The 23,308-nt window shown below is 33.5% G+C and overlaps 1 protein-coding gene, 2 non-coding genes and 1 pseudogene across 4 annotated transcripts; 2 read left to right on the forward strand and 2 right to left on the reverse strand.

Annotated features, from left to right (window-relative positions):
* Nucleotides 1-4,991: 4,991 nt before the first annotated feature.
* On the reverse strand, nt 4,992-9,641 carry LOC111500179 (annotated as a pseudogene).
* Nucleotides 9,642-16,622: 6,981 nt separating this feature from the next.
* TRNAG-UCC lies at nt 16,623-16,694 on the forward strand. Its single transcript has one exon. It is a non-coding gene; the product is annotated as a tRNA-Gly (tRNA).
* A 168-nt stretch (nt 16,695-16,862) lies between these two features.
* TRNAG-UCC lies at nt 16,863-16,934 on the forward strand. Its single transcript has one exon. It is a non-coding gene; the product is annotated as a tRNA-Gly (tRNA).
* Nucleotides 16,935-17,898: 964 nt separating this feature from the next.
* Nucleotides 17,899-21,196, reverse strand: LOC111465028. 2 transcript variants are annotated; one of them, XM_023109281.1, is made up of 5 exons: nt 20,925-21,196; nt 20,027-20,840; nt 19,548-19,714; nt 19,292-19,294; nt 17,899-18,467 (listed from the first exon to the last, which is right to left on the reverse strand). In XM_023109281.1, the coding sequence occupies exons 1-5, from the start codon at nt 21,104-21,106 to the stop codon at nt 18,260-18,262; spliced, it is 1,374 nt and encodes a 457-aa protein (XP_022965049.1). In that variant the 5' UTR covers nt 21,107-21,196; the 3' UTR covers nt 17,899-18,259. The 2 variants fall into 2 exon arrangements, with proteins under 2 accessions (XP_022965049.1, XP_022965050.1); XM_023109282.1 differs by lacking the exon at nt 19,292-19,294 and having other exon boundaries at nt 20,925-21,194.
* Nucleotides 21,197-23,308: the final 2,112 nt, after the last annotated feature.

Consider the following 23,308-nt stretch of genomic DNA (forward strand, 5'->3'; position numbering starts at 1 on the left):
TGGACTTCAGCAAGTAATGCTTGTAGGGATCACTACGACGTGTTATCATGCAAGCATTCCTGACTTTAGGTGTTTAGAAAATGCATGTTAAGGACTGTGGAAAGGCGTTGTTGGATGAGTATGTATGGTACGTTTGGTTATGGAAAAATAATTACTGTCATGCTTGTGGTTTAGATTTTTGAGAAGTATGTTGTTTTATATTCTATGCAAAGTTTGAAGTAGAATATGTATGTCTAAAATACGAGTTTTTTTCCAAGTCGAACTTCTAAAATTTTATTGAGCATCTTAGAGAATTTATAGACGAGGTTGAAGAAAAAAAATTTTAGAAAAATTTTAGGAATTCAAAAATAATATAAAAATAAATGGATTGTTTTAAACTTCATTCCTAATTAGGGGTCTGCATTAGCCCTAATTAGATGGCCAATGATGAAGGAAAAGAAAGAAAAAGAGAGGAAAAGAAGATGGGGTTTATGGTGCTAGAGGGAGAGAGTCGAAAACTGCTCCAAACGGCCCTTTGAAGTTTTATTGAGCCATAGTTGACTTTTGAATCACTCAATTCCGTTAAGAATTGAAGAAGAGTAGAAGGTATGATATTGGGTTTCTTAATTTTAGTTTTCCTTTGAATTCGAGAGTTTTTCTTGGAATTAAGTTAGTATGTTGATACTGGAAGAATTTTGAATAAGTTTTATGAAGAAAGTCAGAGTTTATTTGGACCGAAAAGTTGAATTCCGCCAAACGTCAAGAAGCTGATTTTTTTTTGTAAGTTTTAGTTTTTGTGATCTTTGGACTCGATTATTTCTTCCTGTGATTGATTAATAATTATGAGAAAAATATCTTAGTAAAGATGGATTAAAAGTCTACAATTGTGGTGAAGAAACTAAGTTAATTTGAGTTGTGTAGAGAAAGTTATGAAAATTCAAAGAAAATAGAAAAGAATCGAAAACTTGTTTGAAAATCTAGAAATTTTGACGAAGGAGTCGAATGCGCAGGTGATAGCACGTGAGAGAAAGGTTGAAGAAATTTTAGAGCTTTTAACACGAGTAAAGCTACCTTAGGAAGGCACTCGTCATCCATGTAAGTAACCACACTGACTTTAGGCAAGTAATACTTGTAGGGATCACTAGGACGTGTTAGCATGCAATCATTCCTTACCTTAGGTCATTAGATAATACATGTTAAGACTTCAAGGGCATTTTTGGATGAGCATATACGGTATGTGTGTCATGGTAAAATTATCATTAAGCCCTGAAGTTGAAATTTTTGATAACCATGTTGTTTTATGTATTAGTCAAGGCTAAAAAGAAAATGTGCATGACTAGAATATGAGTTGGGCAATATGGATGAGTGTGGTATGCATGGTGTAAGAGATTACAAAAATGCTCCTATGATGAGATTTGTGATAAATGGTGTTTTATACGTCTTCTGTTGTGGTATGATGGAGGAAGGGACATTCTGATCTTGTGCTCCGGGTGATTGATTAATGTTATCTCCCGTTGAGCTTGTTTGATTGCAGTAAGGGTTGGTAGGAATATTTTCGTATAAAATTTGTTAGTGGGAAGACACGGTGTTAAAGACGGTCGATATATATATTGTATTCCTAGTAGAGTACCATCAAGAACTCAATTAAAATTAGGGCGCTATATAACTAATGCAGTTTCCATTAGAAGTAGAGATTAGACCTATGTGCACCCAGGGATTGGTCAAGCCAAAGGGCTTAACTCATAACGTCCTGGAATTGAAAAATGGAGTTTAAACTACCTCGACACTCTAAGAACCTAGTAGACCTCCATGATGTCTTAATATGATTTAAGTAGTTTACAGAATCACGTAACTAGTTGAGTTACTATGGAGTGTAGAGTCGGATTAGGGTAGACGCTTTAATCCCATTAAACTTATTCTGGAGAGGAACTAGAGACTACATGGGTATTTAGCTCGAGATATGGACATTATATAAACTTTTGAGATTTGATCTAGAAATCTTGTTAAAGAACGAGATCTCTATATCTACATTATCCAAGAACTCCAAAAACGATAAGGAATCAACCCAAGAGAAAGTTTTGGAACAAATTACCTTGATGATCAAGATCAAGAGTAAAGAGAACTCATTTCTAAACTCGTGATTCGAATCACTCCACAAGATAGCTTGATCAAGAATACTTAAATTACTCTAGCATGCAAATATAAATACAAGAAATACAAAGCAACAAACTCATGGCTTAAGAAGCATGATATGCAATTATCATTATAATATCCAAAGTCTTCGTACTAAAACAATAACCTAAATGGTTATTATAACCTTAAAAATAAACGTTATTGAGAAAGTATGCCCGTGGAAAAGTTCTGATACCAAATCATATGAAACTCTAAGAAGTTAATCCAATGGAATATAAGGAATCAACCCAATGGAAAACTCTGATACCAAATGATAAGGAATCATTACAAGGGAAGTAAGATTCAGATTACCTTGTTGATCGAATATCTCAAGGCAAGAACACTTGTTTGAGATTCAAATCACTCCACGAGCAAGATCGAACATGTCTAGCTTGAATGTTTCTAAACATACCATCTAATCTACAGAGAACTGCAAAGGAAAAGTAAGAACACTTAGCCGTAATGATAAAGAATCACTCCAAGGGAAGTAAAATTTAGATTACCTTGTTGATCAAATATCTGGAATACTTGTTTGAGATTTAAATTACTCCGCAATCAAGATTGATCATGTCAAGTTTGAATGATTCTACGAGCAACCTAAACTACATAGAATGGTAAAAAAACTTAACTATTAACTAAAAGAAAGCACAAATGCCCTTTTTATTACATTTTCCAAATCTCCTTCTAAATACAACATACATGAATTTATATAGCCTCACAATGAAACTCTTGACCTTTTATTAGACATTCCAAGAGTTTTAACATTCATACTTTATAGTCATAATTAACCACGGTGTAAATGTAACCTAAAGTAAATAAAAAGTCCAAAATACATTAATGAAACATCATAACTCTTAACTCTAAATTATGATCTACCCAAAATTTATAATAATGAAACTTGATTCTTCTTCAATGTGGCATGAATTGATATATCTTTTGATAATTTTAAAAACATTTTCTTCACATCTTCCTTGAAGTTTATCTTGCATGATTGATGTCTTTGTTCATATTATTTATAGTAACCTATGATTAATTGAAAGTTCATAACTTTCACGGCTATCAATATCATAATGGTCACTAGGTTTGTTTGGTTAAGTTAATTCTATCTCACCAACATAGTATCACTTAGATTTTCAAGCACATTTAACACTTAAGCAAATGTGTACAATTTGCTCCCCCATTTTTTGTGGTAGAATTTCTGCAATGTTGTCCAAGTCTAATAATACACTCTCATCTGAGGGTCAGCCAAGTAAGTAGTCTTACTATCGACTCGATCGAGAGACTTGTTTGATGTATGATAGCACGTTCCTAAAGGCCCTTGCACGTGTCATTAATGCTTTATATTATATGATGATGTGACTATATTATATAATGATAAGACTATGATATATGATGACGTGACTATGTTATTATGATGTTTTATGATGTTATACAATGATATTATATGATGACGTCATATGATGATGGTATGATGATGATGATGCATGATTAATGATGATGTAAGATGTATGATGATGAGAAGACTTAATATGGCGTCATTCTGTATTAAGATGATGTGCATGCATTAAATGTCATGATGTATTATGACGATGATTTTTCTAAGACACAATCCTAGTTAATGTTAAAGACGATGTACGTATGAAAGCCAATGCATCTATGATACTTAGAGTAATATGTGAACGGTGTATAGGGTTGTGTTATAAAGATGATTTAAACATGAAAGACTATAGGGACCTCATGCATGTATGTGTACATATACATCGGGTTTCTTTTCCATTTATGATAATGAGTACGGACGTGTATACTATGATGATGATCATCATCATCATGCCTCGCATGACACTCATGGTTTGCTGACCTTTAGACATCGCTACGGACAGCTATCTCGACTATGATGGGTTTGGGTGAAGCGAACCACCTAGAGATCCACACTTGCACATGCGGGTCATGTGTAGGGAATACTACACATCCAATTTTGTCCGAACTGAAGGCCCCCCAAATGATGGTTTTAATGATAGGTTCCTAACCATGAGTTACATTTGTGTTGCAATCCCTAACCCCAATAGTGGGGTCACTTATATTTCTTAAAATACTCTAACCACGTGCTACTTCTATTTCAGGTAAAGGAAAGACATCACTATACAATTTACGACGACATTGCAACTAGAGACCATGACACGTGCATACGACAGTGGTATTTCATTTTCTTAGACTAGGGTTATTATATAATGTTTTTACTTTTAATATTTTATTTGTGTTATTTGATATTTCCTTATGTTGTTTTAAAGATGTTTTTAAATATGCAAGTCCATAACAGTGTTTTATGATAAAACTTTAAATGTCAATTCAGCATAAGAGCATAGGTTATGATGATGGTAACGACTTTAAGTTAGGGTCGTTACAGATGAAATGAACAATGAATCCTTTCATTTTAAACAATTTTACGTTCAAGTTGTGTTAGAGGCTTAACAAGAGATGCATTATTGGACGTATGTAAAGTGATAAAGTAATCATATAAAGTTGATAGTGATTCCGGGACCCTTATTTGTTTTTGTCCTATCTTTTTCATCATGGTGGGAGATTAAAACCTTGAAAATCACACGTTGTAAGTGTCAAATAAGAACTAAATTTGGTTGTGCATTCATTTCCTTAAAGAGAGTACTAAGTAGAACAACAAAGAGAGTGAACGAACACCATTATCTCAAATTAAGCCACAAAATTTATAATTCAACCAAACACAAAAATTATAGAAATACATCCAACAAAGAGTACATAAAATCACTATGCTATGAAATACTTTCAAATGCATTACTACATTACCATTACTATTACTATATGCATCATACGACAATAAATATATTTGAGATAAAAACATCGAAAAACGATAGATCGATCATATTGGCACAGGACTTTTTGGTTTCTCCATCAGCAAATGTGTAACCATCTATCTCCTTATAAATAGGTCCGAAATTAGAGCAAAATTCAACACGCAGTCGAGGATTTCATTTGGAATTAGCTTTGCGGTTTCGATGTAGTCTTTTATGATATCTTTCCATACTTTTACCACTTGCTTTTCTTGCTCAGCTACGGCCTCTTCTTCTGATGCTTCATATTCGTTCATGTAACATTCAATTGCTGAAGCCACATGACCTCTCTCTTGTTCAAACTGAGTATCAAATTTAGTAATATTTCAAATGTGTTCTTCAAAATATACCATTTGGCATTAGAAATTCATACCTTGTGGGAAGCTATGTCATTCATGAGCCTTCCAATGACCCCCGAAGCTATAAGAAGCGTAGGTTCAGGTTGAGCCCATAGAGCAGCCTGTTTTGAAGCAACATTTCCCACAGCAAGGAAGGCAATTGAAGTAAAAAGATGGTATCCGGCAGAAGGGGTGGCAACCTCCATGTATTCTTCTATCCTTGGTATATGCCTTTTCATCTGTAGTACCCCAAATAAATAAATAAAAATAGTTAAGAAAGGATTACGTTAAAAAAAACAACCACATTTACTTGAATAGATACCTCGTAAGTTTGCTAAGGTTGACTTGGATAAAAAAGACAAAATTGAACTTTCATTAAAGATAAATCGAAAACACGAATCTAAACTATTTTAGGTTAAAGACAAGACATCATCACAACTCGACACCATAGCACATGCATAGAGTAGTTGCATTTATTTTTGTTAGACTTAGGCTAGAGTATGATGTTTTCAATTTAATCATTTAGTCATTTGTAGTGTCGTTTAAAGATATTTTCGAACACGTAAGTCAATTACTGTGTTTTAAGACGAATGTTTATGTTTTATGAAAGTTTAAATGAAGTATTTCTCATCTAATGTTCATAATATTATATTAGTAACAACCTTAAATTAAGTAAAAAAATTCAGTTCGTTACGGTATGTATGCCCAAGAACTCAAAAGGTCAAATGAGGAAGACAGGCTTTCTTTCCATGAAATATATATATATATATATATATATATATATATATATATATATATGAAACTCACCGCTTGTTTTGCATATTCAAATGCAAATGGAACATCATTATCCCTTCAAATTTCTTGTAAATTTCTTGTTGAATGTCTCCATGCAATTCAAGTATAGCTTTTGCAAAGTCCTTTCATGTAATTTGGGAGATTCTCAATGCAATTGACATCCCACCTAAAACACAATGCAATTGATTTTAAAGGCATTATTAGATTAGTTTAAACAAAGAGGGGAAGGGCTAAACCTTTAGATTGCATTGGTGAATAGCTCAAGCTCATCCAAAGTAGCATACGCATCATATATATCATCAACAATGAATATCAAACCAATAATTTTGGCTACATATCTTCTAATGTTGGAGTAATTTGGTGTATAATGTACTCCCAATACCCAAATAAAGCACTCTACCACTCTATCTCGAGCAAAAGATAATTCCTCCACCAACTCTAAATCCTTCAACCACCTATATATATATATTTCATTTCTTTACTTAAATCCTTTCAAAGATATATAATTTTTTCATTGAAAAAAATTTACCTCGAAAATTCAACCAATTCTTTTTGGTAAAATTTTTGGAGAGCGTTGTAATCCAACTTTGCAAACGTAAGCAAAGTATTGTTTTTGAATGGATTGTTTTGATAAACAGAGATATGGTTCTTAGTCATGAACTTTGGCATAGCTTTATAGATCAGCCCCTTCAAAGCATATTTAGCTTCTTCTATGAAGCGAGACATAGAATTCATGACCATTGCTTGAAGCTTAGTAGTTGTAAAGGTTAGAGCCTTATCCAATATATTCTCCCCGTTCATTCTCAAATGTGTTGCTTCATACAAGTTTAATATTCCACTCTCGTCCTTCACGATTGATCCTTCGAAATCTCCCTTTTCGTTCATAAACTTGTTGAATATCTCTGTTTAAAATGTATGAAATGTAAAATTATAAATTTGTTTTTAAAACAATATAATTCTTTGAAAATTTGAATCGAGAGACTTACCACATGAAACATAGTAACCTTGTTGTCTAAGCAATCGAAATCTAAGAGAAGTTACATAAAGATTCTCATCGTCGTCAAGATTGTGAGGCTTTTGCATGTTCTCTAGAATTTTTTTCATTTCATCTTCAAAGTGGTAAGATAGGCTTAGGTGATGGATTGAATCAATTAAACGTAGTTTTTCTGAAGATCTTTCAACAACGCTAAACATGATTCTCACTTCTTCTTTCAGTTCATGAAGTTGTTTCTCGACCATGTCGTCTTGTACCTGGTTTTACATAATATTTGTATCAAACATGAAGAAGCATATTTGATTCCATTTGATCTAATATAACTTCAAATGATATTTCTCTCTATAAGAAGAGCCTATGATGTGAGGAATGAATAACTTAAGGCTTTTTATAAACAAATTCACATGTTGAAAATGTATGATTAAACTTAGGTAAGATTAAGTAGTAACCGTAAAATGAATTAAACCTGATAAATAAGTGTTGAAAGAGATGTGATCGTTCATCTTTATTATTATTTTTGTAGCAACCCATATTCATTGCTTATAGATATTGTCTTTTTTTAATATATTTTTTTTTTTTTGGGTTCCCACTAAGCTTTTTAAAATGCATACGCGAGTGAAAGGTTTCACACTCTTATAAAAAATGTTTCGGTTCTCTCTCCAACCAGTACGGGATCTCACAATCTACACTTTCTGAGGACAGGAGAGGAGAACAAAACATTCTTTATAAGGGCATGAAAATCTCTCTCTAATATAAGCATTTTAAAACCTAAAATGGAAAACTCGAAATGGAAAGTCCAAAAAAGATAATATCTGCTAACGATGACTTGGGTTGTTATAGTTTTCGTCAAATGATAAGAAGTTAATGGGATATAATCTAAAGGAATTATTCATGCTCATTCAACGCATACAGTACCTCTATGTAACGGTTCAAATTCATCGCTAGCATATATTATATTTTTTGGGTTTTTCTTTTCAGGCTTCTTTTCAAGGTATTTTGTTCTCCCCCAACTGACATAGGATTTTAAAATCCACCCCCTTTAGGGCCTAGAGCTTCGTTAGCACTTATTCTTTCTCCAATCGATGTGAGACCCTCACCAAATCCATCCCCTTCAGGCCCAACATCCTCGTTGGCACTCATGTCTTTCTCCAATCAATGAGAGACCCTCACCAAATCCACCCTCCTTTGGGGCCAGCGTTCTTACTGGCATCGCCTCGTGTCTAACCCTTTGGGGAGCAACCTTCTCGTTGACACATTGCTCGGTGTCTGGCTCTAATACCATTTATAACGATCCAAGCCCATCACTAGCAAATATTGCTTTCATTGAGCTTTCCCTTTTCGACTTCATTTCAAAAATTTTAAAACGCTGCTAGGGATTCTCATTAATTAACCCTAAAAACACGTGCCCCTAGTGGTTCAATTTGTAGCATCTAGTTGCGACCATTTTCTTCCTCATTAGTTAATGAAATGATAGAAGTAATGTAAATATCGTTGGAAGTCAACTTGAAATGGCCCATTATATTTTTCAAGATAAACCCATAAAAAAATAATAAAAAATAAAAATAAAAATAAAAAAAGTTTTTTTTTTTTTAATAGAAAATCGTGCTTCTAGGGATTTGAAAAGCATTTACATTTATTTCTCATTTATTTTATTTTTTGAATTTTTTTTTCATTACTCTCGTTTTCTCTCTCCCTTTCTATCACATGTATGACGTAATACCTTCTGTGAAAATATTAATTTAAAACGTCTTTATAAAACAATGTCATGAACTTGCATATAAAACAACAAGATCTTGTGTTAACTTAAGGTCTACGAAATTACATGCAACTATTCTATACATATATCATGATCTTTAAATTTGTGAGGTCGGTGTCAATCGTACAGGAGTGTTTTGCCTTTATCTAAAATATAGAAGTAACATGTGACTTGAATATTTTAATAAATACTAAGTAATTGACCCCACTATTGAGGTTAAATGTAAGCACATGCAATCACAAACGAGATTTATCATTTAAAACCATATTCCCTTATGTGACTATACTAAACATGTCATTGGATGTATATTTACAGTTCTACACACATCTCATACGTACTATTGTCGAGGTAGAATTTTTTGGTACTATTAAGGATATTTAGTAATAAATTATAGTTTACCATATATATCATATTTGATATTTTATTATAAGGCAAATATCCTTCTTACCATAGTTATCTTTCCTTTATCGTTATTTTCTTGTAATTTATTTGATTATAAATAAGATAACTTTCACACACCTAAGTGCTAGATTAATCAAACATTCTTATGATATTAGAGCCATTTTAGTTTAGCAAACCAAATCTTTTCTTTTCAATGGCTTTTAAAATCTTCTATTGTTCTTCTTCTCCACCACCACTGCTGGCTTTGACGCCGCAGGGGCAGTTGTCATGGCTGCCACATGCAGAGCCGATTGATTACTCTTCGGCTCCACCCTTTTGACTTCTAAATCATCCTTCGCCATACTCTATACATACAACCTCACATTTTCCAAACATAGTCTCTTTCATTTTCTTCTCAATTTTCCCTTCATCCTTCATCCTTCATAGAAACCCTAATCTTAGGATCTTCATCAGCGTTCTCTTCGGAAATATACAAAATCTCGATAAGCCCATCGACCTTACACAGAGATTTACTTTTGGAATCTGGCGCCGCACTGGTCTCTTCGCCAACCAAGTTGTAGCCACCCTTCTCGCCAAAATTGGCTCCTTCACCCAATGTGGCGACTCTTCCGGCTTCAACATTGTCTTTGTCCCTTGCTCTAGGTTTCTCCTTCTACTTCTTGGGGTTAGACATATTCTCACCAGAGCTAAGGCAGCATCGTCGCTAAGCGACAATCCCTCTTCATGGGTTGTACATATTCTCGTCGAAACCAAGGAAGCATCGCCTTTTCAGATTCAAGCTTCACATTCGTTTCAATCTGACGCTTAGCTTGCGCTGGGGTGTTAAGGATATTTAATGATAAATTATAGTTTACCATATATATCATATTTGATATTTTATTATAAGGCAAATATCCTTCTTACCATAGTTATCTTTTCATTTATTGTTATTTCCATTTATTACTATCTTCATATCCTTGTAATTTATTTGATTATAAATAAGATAACTTTCACACTTAAGTGGTGGATTAATCAAACATTCTTAAGTACTATTGTCGGACACCCTGTATGAGTAGTGACCGTCGTAGTATCATGTTAAATATGACAATCGTTTTCCTTTTCATAACGTACGCATCGATTCATACTCATCATAAAGGAAAAAAATATCCCGATGCATGTGACATACAATAATGCATGAGGTCTCAACATTATCTCATTTAATTAAATCATGTTAGACAACCTCTTCCCTTTTCCTACATATCATATCATTTTACGACATAGCCTTTAAAACATATTTTGGGTTTGTGTATTGTGTCAAAAAAAAATTATTGTCCATCATTCATGACTGCATCGTGTTATATCATATCATGCAAGTAACATATTTTTCAACATATTATATATGTCATGCACGTATCATAAATCATATCATAACATGTATCATATCATCGTTAACATATCATATCATAACATATATCATATCATCAACATATCACATTAGTCATATCATATCACAATCATGTCATTTTATAAACATCTCATACATATCAAACATATGACACGTGTAGAGACACGAGGCACATGTCTGTTGCCTTTTTGGATCTTAATCTCAAATTAATTAATTAATTAATTGATGTTTTGAGGATAACAGACCTATATTCAATTATTAACAATGCTCCGTATTTTGTCCACAGTGTAAGGTTGAGAATAATGATTTCAACGTCTTTTTTGGTTCACTCAAATTAGAGCTAAAACAAAGAAGTTTCAGTCAAAACAAGATACCCGACGTGATGATGTGGTGGCAAAATTGACATCATAAACCGACAACAAAATTGATATCATGGATCAATCAAAATATGACATTTATAACTTTAGTAGAGTAACAAATGGAGAAATTTTGAAATAAACTTATTTGAATTATAAAATAATTTAATTACATTTATAAAAGTTTCCAATACTTTCAAGAAAAAATATTTGAATTATAAAATTATTTTAATTACATAAATAAAAGTTTAAAAAAGGAAAGAAAAATTATTTGAATTATAAAATTATTTCATTATAAAATTTTCAATTACTTTCAACGGTCATAAATATTTTTTTTATTATATTATTACATTTAAAAATAATATATACAATAAAAATGAAATTTAAAATTAAAATGTTTTTAATATTTATTTTAAATATATATATATATATAGATATATATAATTAAATAAATGAAACATGTGTTCCACTATTTTTTACGATAAATTTAAAAAATATATATTATTTTTCGTGGTACACGATTTTAGTGGTGTCTATCAATTCTTATTTTTACTAACTTGTTCACTATTTAAACTCTCACTCCTCATTATTTTAGAACAAAATACACAACTTCTATAGTTTATTCAATCTAAACTTTTTTTATAAGTTCCAATTTTATTTCTTGTTTATCTTATTCTTGACAGAGAACGTTTATTGTATTATGAGAAAATAGTTGTAAGGTGAGCGATCAAATTGTAAATATATTCTTTTAGAGAGTTGTGGTGTGTTTCTACAAATTCAGACAATTGTACCGATTTGATCTTGAGCCATGAAAAAGATTGAGTTTACTCTTGAACTCGTAAAAAGAGCAGTGTAGCAGTGGGCTCTGATCCAAAGAAACAGTCCAGAAAAGTTTATTCAAATTTTCAAGAGGCACTTGGGTGTGGAGTAGGTCGAGTTTAACCGAACCACTGTAAAACTATTGTGTTATATTTTCTAACCCTATCCTATTTAAATTCTAAATTGTTATTAAGTTTTATGGCATGTTATTAGGTTTTATTGTTATTAGAAAAATTAAATCAGGTTTAAATTATTATAGGGTTGAAACCCTATTCACCCATCTGGGGTTGCCATATCGATCTAAGTGTCATCATACAAAACACAAACTTCTAGTCACCATGTAGATAGTAAAATTATTTACTTGGTTGACTTAGGTCAAAGTTACTAATTATTCTTTGTAGCAGCGCGAATAACATCTCATTCAACCTCATATCAATCTTCTTGATGATATAAATTAAAATAAAATGACTGCAAAAATCATTCGATAGTTCAATTATTGAGACAACACGACACCAAAAACCATTCACCTTGTAGTCCAATTATTGAGAACAAATAAATACCTTGACATATCTATTTTATCTTTTTTCTTTCTTCCCAAAGTACATATTTATAATTAGTCTAATAATTCATTCCTAAATTTTATTAAATATTAATAAATTTTAATTTTTCCATTTATATTTACTATTTCTTGGAATATAAATGAGTAGATTAGAATTTTTTTTTTCTTTCTTCTCTTTTTTTACTGGTTGTTACAAAAAGTCTTCATATATACTCGTCTTAAAATTGTGAGGCTGATGGTGATACATAACCAACCAAAGTGGGCAATATCTGTTAACAGTGGGTATGGGTTGCTTATCAATGGTATCAGAGCCGGTCATCGAGCAGTGTGCCAGCGAGGACGATGACCCCCAAATGGATGGATTGTGAAGTCCCATACTAGAGTGACAAGGGAACAAAACATTCTCCTTATAAGAGTGGAAACTTAAAACCATGAGGGTAATGGAGATACGTAACGGGTCAAGACAAACAATATCTACTAGCAGTGAGCTCAGTTGTTACAACATTGTGAGATTTTTTCATGTGCTCGAGAATTTAGTTCATTTCGTCTTCAAAGTTGTAAGATACACCTTAACGCTAGATTAAATCAACTAAACTTCGTTTTTTTGAATTTTGCAACAATAAACTCATTTGATATAACTTCCCTTAACGTTAAGGTTAAGTTGTAAGATATACCTTAACGCTAGAGGTTCATTCCGTCTTCAAAGTTGTAAGATGTCATCTCATTTGACATAACTTAAAATGACATCTTTCTCTACAACGAAAGTCGTTGATAAAAAGAAATGAAGGTCAAAAAAGTAACGCTATAAAGTTGACAGCTTTCAAGAGTGATGTTTTATGTACGTAATAGTAATAATTGTATCTATGAATATATGAAATGGGTAATGAATGAAAAAGTCAATAACTTTGAAAAGAAATAGAACCTTTCATTCAAGATTGATATTCTGTCCCTACCTGATTATTGAATCAAGATTATTGATATAGATTATATGTTTAATTTTTAGGTTTCAGTTACGGTACAACATGTTCACAACTCAGACTATATCACTTGGAACTTATAAAGCCTTGGATTTAGGATTTTAAATAGTTACACCACTTGGAACGTATGAAGTTTTGGGCGTAAATATTCAAACTATGCCGCTATGAACGTATGAAACCTTGGACATAGATTTCTGGACTGTGTCGTTTGGAACATAAGAAGCCTAGGACGAAGGTTTCAAACTACATCACTTGGAACGTAAGAAGCCTTAGGTGTAGGTTTCAGATTGTATGGCAGGGAACGTAAGAAGACCTAGATGCAATTCAAACTACATCGCTTGAAATGTATGAAGCCTTGGATGTTGGTTAATACTATATCACTTGAAACACATGAAACCTTGAACACAGGTTGTCAGGTTCATGATTGGTACCATAAATTAGGGGGAGTGTCTCAGGGAGTAGAATGAAAAATAAGAACAAGAACGGAAGGAAAGAACAACGAATAAGAATTTAGAACATGGATCAAGATCAAAGTTCTCCGGACTAAAAACTCATAACCTTAGAACTAATGTCCTTAGAACAGAACCAAAGTTAAGACCTCAGAACCCATAACAAAGGTTCTTGGGCTAGACCATGACAAGAACTTGAAACTCAAGAACAAAACCTAAGTGCCTAAGTTCTCATGTCAAGAACAAGTTAAGAAACAGTGTGGTACCGATTAAGAGCCTACAAGTAAGTTACTTAAGTTTTTCTAATAACAAGAAATGTGTTAAGGGTGGAAGCGAATCCGTAGTTCAACTATTCAAATTTATTTGATTTATCAACTTCAATGTATTCAAACATTCATTTGTATTTGTATTTTTCTTTATGGTTTTACAAGTTTTTCACAATTCGACCTTGAAAAAAATGGGGTAATGATAGATGGGAATAAATCAAAAGTCCATAATGGTTCTCCTAAAGCCATTGAACATTTCTTATGAACGAACCCGATGAAATTCTAACTCCGAACTACGGTTTGTAGCAGATTTTCATTTTCTTTCTATCTCTTCCAAGATCCTAAATTCCTCTCTTCCTTCCCTTCATACTCTTAATTAAGAATAGATCAAAATCTACGAATATAAATATTACGATGATTAAATACTAAGTTACAATATCGTACCAAGTTTATGTTGTAGTGAAAGCAAAAATATGATCGACTGCACTCACACATCTATGAGCATAAATGAACAAAGAAACACAACGATTTACATGATTCAGAAAGAAGAACTTCTCCTTCATCCACGGTGTTAATCTATAACGACCCTAATTTCCAAAAAGAATTAGAGTTGATACCATGTACATGATATAATATTTTTGTGCGAAAACATTCATTTAAAAGTATCTTAAAACAATGTCATGGACTTATACATTTAAATAAGAGTCTTAAAGTAAAACAATCTACCCTATGCAGGTTTTATTGTCTTTAATGCAATGTCGTCGTCAACCACATCAGAGTGTCTTGGTTTTACCTGAAATATAAAAGTAGAGAGTATATGAGTCTTTTAAGAAATAGTAAGTGAACACACTATTGAGGTTAAGGAATTCAAACACATGCAACATGAATGAGACCTATCATTTAAAACCGTATTATCTTAGGCAGCTTTCCAGTTCGGGTCATCGGATGTGTATTTACTACTCTACACACAACCCATACGTGCGAATATGAACCTATCAGGAGATTCGTGAACCTCTTGCCATGCTGGTCAGACTAGCATATCTCATATTATTGTCGGACACTCGAAAGGAATAGCGAATTTGGTAGCATCAATTTCGAACTTAATGTTAAACAAGTCTACATTTTTGTCAATGTATGAATTAATTTAATATTAAAGAGAAATGCTAGAATTAAATGGATGAGGACGATTTTTTATTAATATGTGTGCTTTTTATTTTCATTTTTGTCCATTGTTCTCTACTTATTTGAAAGAATATATATTATAATTTTTCTTCTATTATTTTAGAAAATTTTCTTAGAAGAATAATTGAAATTTATTTAAAGAAAGTATATGGAAAGTGACAAATTTGTACCCAACAAGTGTTTGTAATCCAACCGTCGGGATAATTGTCTTCCAAGTAATAGACCCAACCATTTAAAAAGTCATACTAATCTTAAACGTTTTTGAATAGTTGAATTAGTAGGAATTGGTTCAAGCATATCAGGCTCAAATCAATCGAACCAGCTGAAATATCGGTTTGAAGCTGCAGAAAGTGTATTCTCCGACTTGCTTCGAACCGTTCGAGTGGGATGATAAGTTATTTTAAACTTGTTATTTTTTAATTAAATTGTAAGTCATGGTTTCATTTTAAAATGTTTATTACGAACTTCCACATATGTATTTAAGGTATGTCGGGAGTGATGTCACTAATTTAAGGCAAGAAAATAAAGGGCATTACATTCACACTTAGTATTTTCCCACGAGCCTATTAGCAAATCATTAATTGAAAAGAATTGGTCCATGTGACTATATCTTGAATATCAAGAACTGATCAAGGAAGTCATGAAGAAGATAGGTTCCCTCGGTTGAGAAGGAAAATGTTTCAAAGATTTTATTCATATTTATAATGCCTCGGGATTTCTTTAATGAATAAAACTCTATTTTAAATAATAAAGTTTTGATAGGCAGGAATGAAATACTACAAATATGCATGTACGTCTTATACCGAATTTATTTCATGATAAATGAGGGAGTATTATTTGCAACATCTCATTGCACCATGATTCTTAATGTGAGATCTCAGACATATTGTATGTTACACGTGCATGGATTAATCAACAATTCTGAATTTCATGTTAAACAACTCTACGACCCACTTAAAGATTTTATAAACTCGTATTAAATAACTTTGCACTATAAGCACAGATCACACGAACTAAACAACTAAGTACCCTAGACATAAAATATTAACTTTATAGATTAAATGACTTTAGACTTAATAATAACTCGACTTCGTGTCCTAAATGTATACTTTTCATACGTTTATTAGATTTTTTTTGAATGTATAGATTAATGTAATATTAAAAAGAAATGCTAGAATCAAATGGATAATGCCATTTTTCATTATTAACATGTGCGTTTTTTTCATTATCTGATAAATTTTTTATTATTATTTTAGAAGATTTATTTTAATTTTTTAAGATGATTTTTAATCATTTTACTTTTTAATAAAAGTGATATTCTGAACAAAAAGCGTTTGTAGTCCAACGGTTAGGATAATTGCCTTCCAAGCAATAGACCCGGGTTCGACTCCCGGCAAACGCATGGTTTTTCTCCAATTATTGATTTCAGTTAAAATTTTGTACAAAAGAATTACCGGATAAATTTATTATTATTATTTTAATTTTTTTTAATAATTTTCAATATGAGTCGGAAAAACGAATATTTTAATATTTTTATTTTATAATAAAAGTGATAAAATTCCCACAAAGAGCGTTTGTAGTCCAACGGTTAGGATAATTGCCTTCCAAGCAATAGACCCGGGTTCGACTCCCGGCAAACGCATGTTTTCTCTCCAATTATTGATTGCACTGTAATTTTGTACTTCCTATCTAACCTGTCTGGACAACTTTTTCTATCCTACTTTAATTTATAACCTGTCAAAAAGAAAATTAATTTATGATAATTTTTTAAAAAAAAATTCCCATTTCCACGAACCTTTTTAAATTATTGTTTTAAATTTCCATGGTATTTATAGTTTTTTTTTTCCTCCATTTTCTTTTCAAAAATTAAATCAAATTTTAGAAACTAAAAAAGAGTTTTTTTAAACTTTATTTGATTAAGGATTTAAACATTTCTAAAAAACCATATAAATGAATTTCCTCTCAGCCTAAATTTTAAAAAGAAAAAACTAATATAGCATTCTCTTGGATCCTACTTTGTTCTCATGGACATACTCATGGACATATGAACTGTGAATGAGTGTAAGTTTCGAGACCTGAACACGATTGGTGTTGACCACACTAAAAACTATCATGGTAGTAAGAGAGGCCACGTGGTGACAATTGAGAGATTGTCATTAAGCGTTCCTAGTCACATGGAAGGAGAGGTCAAATGACAAGGTTATATATATCTGTTTGACTCCTTGTGAAAGTATAATTCACATCCAAGCATCTAATTAAGGAACAGGGCAACACCCATAAAGCTCAGGAGGAAAGGGACGGTATGACAGGATGTATACCCATGAATGCAAGATTCTTCGAAAAAGTTCGGGCTAACTCAGAGACCTGGAACCTTGTCTTAGCAATGAAGGAAGCAGATACTTTTATAGGAAAATTTCTATTTTAGGCAAACCCCACAATAATAAGAATAACCTCCAATATTGAAATGACAAACAACCCAAGAAAGTTTGAAAGATTTCCTTGGAAAGATGGTCAATTATGAAGAAGAAAGAAGAAAGAAGAAAGAAGAACGTATTTCCCATCTTCAACCAACAACCTTTCAAGCCCATACATGAATCCTTCATACATGCAAGTACATAAATAAAGAGATACATAATGTATTGAAGATGCAAATGAATCTCGATTTTTAGGTTCATTTTGTCTCATAGATGAATAGGTGCCTTTCAACTCTTCACCTTTGCTAGAAACCTTAGTTTTCTTCTACACGATCATGGAACATTGAACAATTTCATTTGAAGATGTGTAAAAGCTAAAAGTTCCAGAAAGAGTTCCAAAATAACTGTCCAACAACTTAGTGACAGAATTTTGGAAGCGACGAGATATTATATTCCCGACCAAAAGGATAAAGATCTAAATCTCCTTTCTCATATATTGTTGAACTCACCTACTGTCATCAGAGATCGCGTTTTAAACACAAGTGTTTATCAACTAATCGCCAGTTAAAGCTCGCGGCCTATGCTCCAAGGTAAGAAGAGACATCCCAGTCTGCGATACTGCTCGAACGAATGACATGTTAGCAGTCAATGTTGGGGCATTCCAGTAGTCACCAGTACCAAACACAATCTTGTTCTTCAAAGCTAGCTTTCTCGTGGTCGGGAGACACATCATACGTTTTGATGCCATGTCTGGCACAACCCTGTTTCATTTTCCAGACCAATCAGTGCACTAAAGTGTAATCGAGGACGGAAATATTTGTAAATTGGATGGTTAAACATCAATATTAAAGATTAATCGATATCCTTGACATCACTTATAAATACTCATAAAACATAGAAAAATCTCAATAATTTATGAATAGGAATACTATCAACAAAATTTATAACCAAGTTTTGGGAGTGTCCAAGCTATAGCTTGTACACACACTTCAATTATTCTCACACAACAATTACCTGATCCCACTACATTCTAGTAGAAAGCCACCATAACTTGAATTCATTTCTTCTCTGTAGCGGTCCAAGCCCAACGCACGAATATTGTCCTCTTTGGACTATCCCTTTCGGACTTCCCCTCAAAGTTTTTAGAACACGTCTACTAGGGAGAGATTTCCACACCCTTAAAAACCGTGTTTCGTTCTCCTCCCCAACTGATGTGTGGGATTTCACATTCTCGGTCTTTTATTGTTTACAAGACCCTTATAGATATGATGTTTAGCCACCAAGTCATTTCTACCTACTTTATGTTTCACTTTCAAATGCATATCAGAATGGCCAAGATTCATGAGAAAGAAATGCAAAAATTCTATTGGGTGTTGAAGGTATTAAGGTGGCAGCACTTAGGTGGGACGAGATCATGGTAGCATGCTATGTGATGTCTCACATTGGTTGGGGAGGAGAACAAAACACCCTTTATAAGGGTGTGGAAACCTTCCCCTAGCAGACGCGTTTTAAAGCCTTGAGGGGAAGCCCGAAAGGAAAAGTCCAAAAAGAACAATATCTGCTAGCGGTGGATCTAGGTTGTTACATGCTAGGAGTGGGCAATTGGCATCTAGAGTATTAAAGGAAAACCTATTCTCTTTGCAAACATTGGGAGATTTCCAATTAACTTCATCTATCAAAATACATATTCACTTTCAGCATATAGCAATCCTGGACAGACCCAGAATATTGTCTCCAGTTTTAGATTTATGAAACTAAAAGTGATAAATCCAAATTATCTACGTATCTCAAATGAATGAAGAAGATTAAGGAACGAAAAAACATCATTCGAATGGACTCACATGATGTGCTTTAGTAGGTAGTTTGCTCTGGACTTCTCGTATGGCCCTCCACACATTGTAACTAGTTCCTTGAACTCAGAGTGAACACTTTGGCATATTATACCTCTTTTTCCAGATAAAAAAGAACTCAGCTCCACAAGAATCGGCTTCTGAATTTCGGACATAACCTAGCAGGGGATCGAGAGAAAAAATTACATTGGCTACAACCAAAAATAATAATAATACTAGTAAGAACAAGTTCAGATCATTTAACACTAGCAAAGAAATCAACCAACTAATTGATTGGTAAATCAACCTTAATTTTCAGCTCTAACAATTCAAAAACATGGGAAGATTATAGTGAAAATAAGATCTACTGATTCTTTAAATCAATATTCGATGGTTACGAATTTCAGCCACACTAGGTGGCGAGTAAAATAGTAGCTAAAAATGAACAGAAAGATAGTACAGGGTAATGCTCATCTGGAAACAAAACTCACCTGATCAATAACAAAATCATAGTTACTCTTGTACTTCTGTTTCAATTCATCCTCTGGAGTAGCCAATAATTTAGCAACACAACCATTACTAATGCCTGATACTAATGCAATCAATGCAGTGGTATCAAAATTTATTAGATCAGTATCATCCAACAAATGTTCCAAACTCGTGGATTCGAGATCTTCGATCCCGATCATAGGATTAGGTTTCATTGCCTTAACAACAGAGCAGAAAGGAACCCCAAGATCTCTCTCAACATACTTGTCCAAAATCTCTAGTTCATCCACACCAGTAGAACATAATTTACTGTTGAAATTCGAACTCGTAATCCCGCAATTCCTATCATTAACTTTTATTTCAAGAACACAGGCTTCTTTATATCTTCTTGGAAGCACATTAACCCAATCATCATCAATCTCAGAGAAATCAAAATCCATGTCCGAGAAATTGAAATTAAACTCCGTAGCCCTAAATTCATCTCGGAGTCTTTCGAGAATGAACTGATCAAGTCCATGCGAAAAAAACAAGATGATCGAGCAAGGTTCCAAGGCCTGCAAAGAGCGAGCCGCATCGACCACTTCCTCAAGCCGAGATTTCAATCCCTTACTCCTATGGCCCCTGTGCCAAGAAATATACCTAGGTTTTCTATCGGATACAATAATCCACACAGGATTCCTGTTCAAAGTGCAGATTATATCAACATAAACAGCTTTCAAACAGGAAGATGGAATCGGCTTACAGACACGTGAAATTCCAGCGACGGAAGGATGTTGAAGAATGTGAACAATGGCCTCGAGGTGCCCAATGTTCAAGCTGTATGGAAATCACGATCAATATCAGGAAAGATACGTAAGATTCGAAACTGTAAACGGTTCGATTTGAGAAAAATGGCGGAACCTGAGCGGGGTGGATGACGAAGAGGAGCAGCGAGAGAGGAAATTGAGCTCGCGAAGAGCCAATTTGTGGAGAGTTCGGCTACTTGAAACGGTGATGTTGGTGGAAGTAGGTAGCGCTTCGATCATGTCCATAACCGCTCTGCATCTTTGCTTGGCCAATTCTACTGCATCTGGTTCTGCCATTGTTGGGGTTCATTGGCGATAACGCATCTTCGTTGCAAGAAATATCAATGTCCCAAATTTCATAAAAAAATGCCCTAAAGCCTTGGAAAGAATTGATAAGGAAAGTTCACATCTTTTTTCAGCTTCCAATCTAAATATTTAGCACCAATTTTGAAATTTTAAAACCTAGGGGATAAAAATGTTAAATGAGATTTTGTTAATGGAAGTTCAAGTTAATGGAAGTCGTGGTCAAGGACTATGGCCTGTATGAGCCTACGTCTCACTCTCTCAGGTTCTGATTCAAGCATAATACTACCTAATTGCACGTGCATCCTATCATTAATTTAACATTTAACAGGTACGTCATGAGAGCTAGGTTGGATAAGGCAGTTGTAAGTCAAAATCAGAATAATTTTGAGGGTTGAACTAGACTTCTTAAGTGGGAAGAGTCTTACCCATCAATCGAGCAAGAAGATGAAAAATGGTTATGAGAAGACTGATCATGAGAGAGGCAAGCGAGCCCATAGAACTACTTCAAGAAGTGAGTACATATGTATTTCTTGAGTCATCGCTCACGAAAAATGTGAAGAATGAAGTTGCAGCAAAACAAGAGGAGTGTTAGTGCAACAGTTGTCACATGAAGGTGCCCAAGTAAAGACGTTGAAGAGACTATGTTAAAAGCTTCTATACTTTTCTCTAGAAAGGGATGTGGCCACGACGAGAAAATATTATAGTTAATTTATACAACTCAGAGAATATGCATGTTGAGGCCAAGATGACCACGTTTTTAGGTGTACTCCTCCTAGCTCAGACGATGATATATCAATGCTTGTTTTGCACTAGTTTGTCTAGCGAGTCGCGGACAAAGTCTGAGGTAAGTGTGAGGTAGGTCCCTAATGTGATAGCCCACAATCGTAGGATGCTTGTTGTGCTTATGTTGTTAGTCTCAAAGACCAAGAGAAGTGCGAGGTAGGTCCCTGATTTTTAGACATTTATTTTCAGCTACTCAATTAGCAGTTAGTTCGACGTTTTGATCCTCATTGGGATGATGCCGAGGTTAAGTGGGAGAGAATGTCATAATCCATGGTATGATTGTGTCCTTAGAAAGTCATTGAGAATGATGACTAGTTTAAGTGAGATATAGTATCACAAACATACTATATATGCACTAGGTTGTGATCCCTATATATAGACAGACAAGATGACAACATAGAAGTGGCGGTCAACCAATCAAGTAGTCTTAGACAAGAAAAGTGTCATATAGTTGGTGAAGAAATCGATTTATTATTGAACGACAAAAACACATCAAAAGATGATATGATTTCACTTGCAAGTAAGTGGAAAAGGTGATGTATTTTAAGATGATAGAGGTTGCATTCAACAAAATAGTCATATCGATCGTGAAAGCCAAAATTAGAGGAAGTGAGTTCAATATGAGGGTGAACACCCTCATCACGATAACAAATGGGTAAGGAGACAAAATGATATGAACCAAAAGACATCAATCATACAATATACTTCAATGAAGATGTGAAGAAAAGGTTGTCAAAATTATCAAAAGATGTTTCAATTCATGCCACATTGAAGAAGAATGAAGTTTGATTGTTATAAATTTTGGGTGGGTTACCATTTAGAGTTATTGTATTTCATTTATGTATTTTAAGACTTTATTTACTATAGGTTACAATTACATAATGGTTAATTATGGTCATTAAGTATGAATGTTACAACTCTTGAATGACTTTAGTAGTTTCATTTTGAGGCTATATAAAGCCATGTATGTTGTATGTGTAAGAGACTTGAAAAATATAGTAAAAAGAAGCATTTGTGCTCTTCTTTAGCCAATGGCTAAGTTTCTTTGCAATTCTATGTAGTTTAGGTTGCATGTAGAATCATTCAAGCTCGACATGATCAATCTTGCTTGTGGAGTGATTCGAATCTCATGGAAGTGTTCTTGCCTTGAGATATTTGATCAACAAGAATCATTCAAGCTAGACATGATCGATCTTGCTTGTGGAGTGATTCGAATCTCAAACAATGTTCTTGCCTTGAGATATTTGATCAACAAGGTAATCCGAATCTTACTCCCCTTGTAGTGGTTCCTTTCCTTATCACAAAAGATCCATTTGTCTCGAGCCTCGCTTGGGAAATAACCTTTCAAGGAGCTATATGTAGAGATTGAGATCATCGAGGATGTAATACAAGCCTAAACCCTATCAACAA

The sequence above is a fragment of the Cucurbita maxima genome, unplaced genomic scaffold, assembly GCF_002738345.1.
Source record: "Cucurbita maxima cultivar Rimu unplaced genomic scaffold, Cmax_1.0 Cma_Scf00028, whole genome shotgun sequence".
Taxonomy (NCBI): Eukaryota; Viridiplantae; Streptophyta; class Magnoliopsida; order Cucurbitales; family Cucurbitaceae; genus Cucurbita; species Cucurbita maxima.